We start from the raw sequence: 5,502 nt of genomic DNA on the forward strand, positions 1-5,502 counted from the left end.
CCTCCCCCCATGGACGTGTACAGTGTGTCCGAAGACAGATGGCAAGAAATTGTGTGCAGAGTTCTAGAACTCCTTAGCACAAAAGAACAGGTGCAGAGTTTGGGCACCGGTGCAAAACTCGAGGGGGAAGCTCATCTTTTCATTTCTCCTCCTGGAGCACGGTGCTTCATCCGCCCAAGGTGCTCTTCCCCTGTGAGGGACATTGAACTTTATTGCCAGAACCATGGATTAACAGTTAAGTGCTGCCGCCCTGGTTTCTCCCTGACCATCCACCCACACCCACCCAACAGCCTAGGAACTAGGGCTTCCTCATCTCCCCACACTTTTGCACCTGACAGATTTTTTTACACAGACCTGGGCGTGCGGATCTATAAAAATAGATATGCATTTACTGACAATATCTCCTAAAGAAACTGATTACTGAGTTAGATTTCATCATTTTTTTCCTTTTGCTTTTTGGGTCACACCCGGCGATGCACAGGGGTTCCTCCTGGCTCATGCACTCAGGAATTACTCCCGGGGGTGCTCGGGGGACCATGTAGGATGCTGGGAATGGAACCCGGGTCGGCCACATACAAGGCAAATGCCCTACCCGCTGTGCTATTGCTCCAGCCTCTACTGAGTTAGATTTGAAACTATTTTTTCACGACCCCCACATTGAGTTACCGGGCCCCCTGTGGGGCCGAGAGGCAAGATTTGGAAGCCAGGCGTCCCTGTAATGCTCTGGACATGCTTGCAGGGGCTGGTCTGTACCTCTTCTGCCTTCAGTCAGGGGGCCATTGTATCCCTGTGGACCCCGGGAGATCCCAAGAGCGCCACAGGGTAAAATCATGGAAATCGGAGACAACTGGTAGAACAGGGAGTCTTAGAGGAGACACAGTTGGAAGGGGCCCCCGGTTGGAAAAAAGGTTGAGAGAAATTGCTTTATACTTTGCTCCTTCTTTTTATGCCTCATGTTTTAATTATGGGGGTTGGAAATGGACATCCTTATTGATATATTGGAGCATTGTGGGCCCTAGTCTTCCTTCCATGCCCGTCATTGTCACTCTTGTTGTATTTTAGGGAGCGGCTGGGATTTTAGAAGAGTCAGGACATGGCCCCGCAGGTAGGGCACTTGCCTGGCATGCAACTGGCCTGGGTTTGATCCCCGGTACCACATAGGAGTTGGTGCTGCCTGGCACAGATTGACGCAAACTGGCATGGGTTGGCATCTTCTGGCACAGACTAGAAAAGCCTGGCACAGACTAGAATAGCATTGTCCTGTAGCACTGTCTTCCCGTTGTTCATGGATTTGCTTGAGTGGGCACCAGTAATGTCTCTATTGTGAGACTTGTTGTTACTGTGTTTGGCATATTGAATAAGCCACGGGGAGCTTGCCAGGCTCTGTCATGTGAGCGGGATACTCTCGGTAGCTTGCCGGGCCCTCGGAGAGGGATGGAGGAATTGAACCCAGGTCGGCCGCGTGCAACGTCCTACCCGCTGTGCTATCGCTCCAGCCCAGACTAGAATAACCTAGCACAAATTGGCAGAGGTTGGCATAGGTCAGTAGTAATATGGGTTGGCACTGACTGGCATAGACTGACATGGTTCACACTGGCGGGCATAGATGGGCACCGATTGGCACTGCCTGACACAGGTTGGCTCTTCCTGGCACAGGTTGGCACTGCCTGGCACAGGATGGAAAACTTGCCAAGCTGGTATGGGTTTGCATGAATGTGCAGATGGCACAGGTTGGCACTGCTGGCACACACCACAGAGATTGGCACCATCTGGCAATAGCTGGCACCATTTGTCAGACTGGCATTGACTGGCACCTTTTGGTACAGACTGGCACCGTCTGGCACTGAGGGAGGATTTCTCTCGCTGGGACACAGGGGCAGCTTCTCACCGTTCCCTCCCCTTTTCTTCCTCATCCCAGCCCCGGGCTGGAGACGTTTTCTTGTTTTTTCCCTATGTTTACTTTCTCTGCTTTGCTTTGGAACAGTGTCGGCTTGGCTGCCAGAATATTATAGCACAGTGGGTAGGATGCTCGCCTGGCACGTGGCTGACCTGGGTTTGATCCCCAGCACTGCATATGGTCCCCTGAGCACCGCCGGGAGTGATTCCTGAGAGCAGAGACAGGAGGAAGCCTTGGGCATCAAGGGATGTGGACAGTCCCCGCCCCCCCAAATGTGTGGGCTTTTCTAAGATGGCAGCAGAGCCCCAACCTACTTTGGCCGGTCACTTCTTGGAGTGAGCAGTCCCTCAGTGGGGAGAAGGGTTGGAGAGAAGGGACAGGGGCTTGGTAAACTTTTCATGTGCTTTGATGACGATGGCAACAATGATAAAGTTTGTATCTGTAGCAGCCTGGTCCCCGCTAAGTGTTCTGCACACAGCACCTTGCTAGTAACGTTACTACACTGACTCTAGACGTGTTTATTATTAGCCCTACTTTCTGCAGAGCCAGTGAGGTCTAGGGCGGGAGAGGGGTTTGCAGCATCCTCTGATTTGCAGCTGAGGAACCGGCTAGGGTGGGCTTACCCACAGCACTTCCTGGCCTCTGGGAACCACCGCGGCCAGTGGAGATGGGGAGTCAGTCTCCCACTCCTGGCATGGCCGGCTCTCGCCAGCCTTCCTGCCCTGGCACGATGGGGTCACGCTTCTGCCTCCTCCCATGAGCTCCCTCTCATCCCCCTGCAGCCCCCTCCCCTCTCCCTCTGTGGGCCCGACTTTACCAAGGAGCTAGAAGCTAAGCTAAGAGTGTGGGCTGCAAACGAGGAAGTGCCGGTCAGAATGAGTCACAAACAGAAACTGAGAATTGACCAGGAGGGTGAGGCGCCTGTTCTTGGGGTCCTCCAGGCTGCCCTCGCTGACCACCAGGCTTCGTCGGGTGGCAAGAATGACCACCTGGGCTCTGCAAGTCAAGGGTCCCGGCACCCAACTCCCGGGCCCCCCCAGGACGCTGGTTTGCAGAAAGGGGCTGCAGATCTGTGGGATTTATGGGTCAGCTAACTGGGAGGTTGGGGTGGGACCGTCCCCCACCCTGCCCAGTCTGAATTTGAGGGAGTCGACTGAGCCTGGGGGAAGGGGCGGGGGGCCGCTACCGTGTGGTGACTTGCTGCCCTCTGTCCCCAGCAGCCGCAGACTCCATCAGCACCCTGGGTCTGATCCTGGGCGTGGGACTGTCCCTGCTGCTCGTGTCCATCCTGGGCTACAGCCTGGCCAAGTGGTACCAGCGCGGGTACTGCTGGGAAGGTGAGTGAGCACTGGACCTGTCACCTCGCGCTCCCGGGCAGCTGGCCAGGCCGGGTGGAGCCCCACTTCCCCCCGCACCCCCATGCCACACGGCATGCAAATGCGGTTCCGGGGGGCAGCCCCTCTGCTTGGAGACTTGAGGGCACTGCTGGGCTCTGGATGTGGCTGGTGGGGAGCGGGGGCTCCTCCCATAGGAAGCTGCCCCACCCCTGCCCGCCCCGGGCCCCCCCAGCTCCCTTCCTGCAGAGGCTGCAAGGGCCAGACCTGGCCTTCCTATAGTGACCCCTTATCTGCCTCTGCCCCTGTCTTTGCTCTCTCCGAGGTCCCCCTTAAGCTTGCAGGGGTTTCAGCTGCACTCGGGGCTTTCAGAACTCACTGGGGTGCCCCAACTCTGACCCACACCCACAAATCCCCAGGATTTGGGAGCACTGGGGCTGGGTGGGAGTGTGGGGTGTGGGGTAGCCGATAGAACTTGGGAACCTGCAGTTGATTTCAGCAGCTCTGCCAGTGCCAGAGAGACTGGGGCCAAGGCCCTTTCTTTGGTCTAAAATGGCCTTTAGCCTTCCAGAGACACAGGCCAGCGGGGAGGGCACTTGGCTTGCATGCAGCCGACCCTTGTTTGATCCCCAGCACCCTATAGTGTCCCCTGAGCTCACCAGGAGCGATTTGAGGGCAGAGCCAGGAGTGAGTCCTGAGCACAGCAGGGTGTGGGCTCAGAACAAACACACACACACACACACACACACACAAAATCAAAATAAAATTCCACCCAAGGAAGAAATTCCTAGTCTCCGTTTTAAAAAACATTTTTGTGTGGTGGAAAATGGGCACTGGCGGATGGATGGGTACTTGATCATTGTATAACTGAAACCCAAGCACAAAAATTTGTAAGTCTATAAGTGTACCTCATGGGTGTTTCACTAATAAAAAATAAATTAAAAAAATTTAAAAAAAATTTTTTTTAAGTTAGAAATCTTGCTATTTTAATGGGGCAAAATCTGGAATGCTTCACAGAGTTTGCGCATCCTCCTCGTGCAGGGGCCGTGCTAATCTCTGTACGGTTCCAATTTTAGTAGGTGTGCTGCCAAAATGAGCACTGCCCTCTACTTTTAATTGAGGGGAAACTGTGGTCAAAGCGATGGGCTTGGGAAAGGTGGGGCCAGGGGGAGGGGCTTCCGGGTCCAAGCTCAGGCTGGCACCGCCTCTGTCCAGGGCCATCGGACCCTCTGTGCTGCCCCCTTAGCAGTAGGGGCTGCCCTGGAAAGGCAAGGCTTCTGCCTGGATGGGGTCCGCCCGGGGCCTGCCTGGAGCAAGAAGCAGACACTGAGGCAATGCGGACTCCCCCAAGGCCCCGCTTCCCAGGCAGGGTGACTGGTGCCATGTCCCCAGGCACTAACTCTCTGGCTTCTCTCCCCAGGGCCCAGCTTTGTCTTCAACTTATACCAGATCCGGTGAGTGGGTCAGCACCTCTGCCCCCACCCCCCACCCCTCCCGGCCCACCGACAGGGCCAGGGCAGCGGCCCAGGCTACTGGGAAGTTCAAGGAACAAGAACAAGCATGGAGGGGCTGTGCCTGTCCCTAACGGGCGACCCTCTAGACACCCACCCCAGCACAACTTCATTCGGTCCCTCACTTCACTCATTCACTCATTCAGTCTCATTTATTCACTCACTTCATTCACCCACTTCCTTCATTGACTTACTCATTTACTCACTCATTGGCTTACTACTTCATTTGCTCCATTCATTCACTCCCTCATTCACTCCCTCCCTCCCCTCTCCCTCCCTCCCTCCCTCCCTCCCTCGCTCCCTCCCTCCCTCCTCTGACTCACTCATCTCTTCATTCCCTCATTCGCTCTCCCTCAGTGTTCGCTCCTCCACTGTTCTGTGTGGAAAGAACTGGTTGGAGCCAGGCCTGGACTACGAGTTTCTCAGGCTCCGAAGACGCCCGAGCACAGTCCGGTCTGCGTCTCCCTGTCCGCGTGGGCAGCGCCTGGTTACAAACCCAATCACACCAGACACAGCCTGGGTGAAAGGATGGAGCTCGGGAAGATGAGGGGGGATTGAGGGTGCTGCTCAGAACACTGACAGCATGTCCAGGGAGTGGGCTTCGGGTGGGGGGAGAAGCCCGGGCCCAGCCTGGGGTTTCAGGGGACCCTCTCCCACAGAAACCTGAAGGAACTGGACACGGCCCCCCCCCTTCACCATCAGCGGCCACATCGGCAGCCCCGACGGCAGCTACATGAGGTTCTCCGACCGGCTCGTCTGA

At 55.9% G+C, this 5,502-nt stretch overlaps 1 protein-coding gene and 1 non-coding gene across 2 annotated transcripts; one reads left to right on the plus strand and one right to left on the minus strand.

The window, feature by feature from the left end:
- Positions 1-1,093: 1,093 nt before the first annotated feature.
- On the plus strand, positions 1,094-5,502 carry SMIM35 (small integral membrane protein 35). Its single transcript, XM_056107535.1, is given in 6 exon segments — positions 1,094-1,105; positions 2,680-2,809; positions 3,115-3,234; positions 4,652-4,685; positions 5,402-5,426; positions 5,428-5,502. Coding segments are annotated over 6 exon segments (396 nt in total).
- Positions 4,227-4,331, minus strand: LOC130016981 (U6 spliceosomal RNA). Its single transcript, XR_008791299.1, has one exon. It is a non-coding gene; the product is annotated as a U6 spliceosomal RNA (small nuclear RNA).

Source organism: Sorex fumeus, unplaced genomic scaffold (assembly GCF_029834395.1).
Source record: "Sorex fumeus unplaced genomic scaffold, SorFum_2.1 ptg000169l, whole genome shotgun sequence".
NCBI classification, from domain to species: Eukaryota; Metazoa; Chordata; class Mammalia; order Eulipotyphla; family Soricidae; genus Sorex; species Sorex fumeus.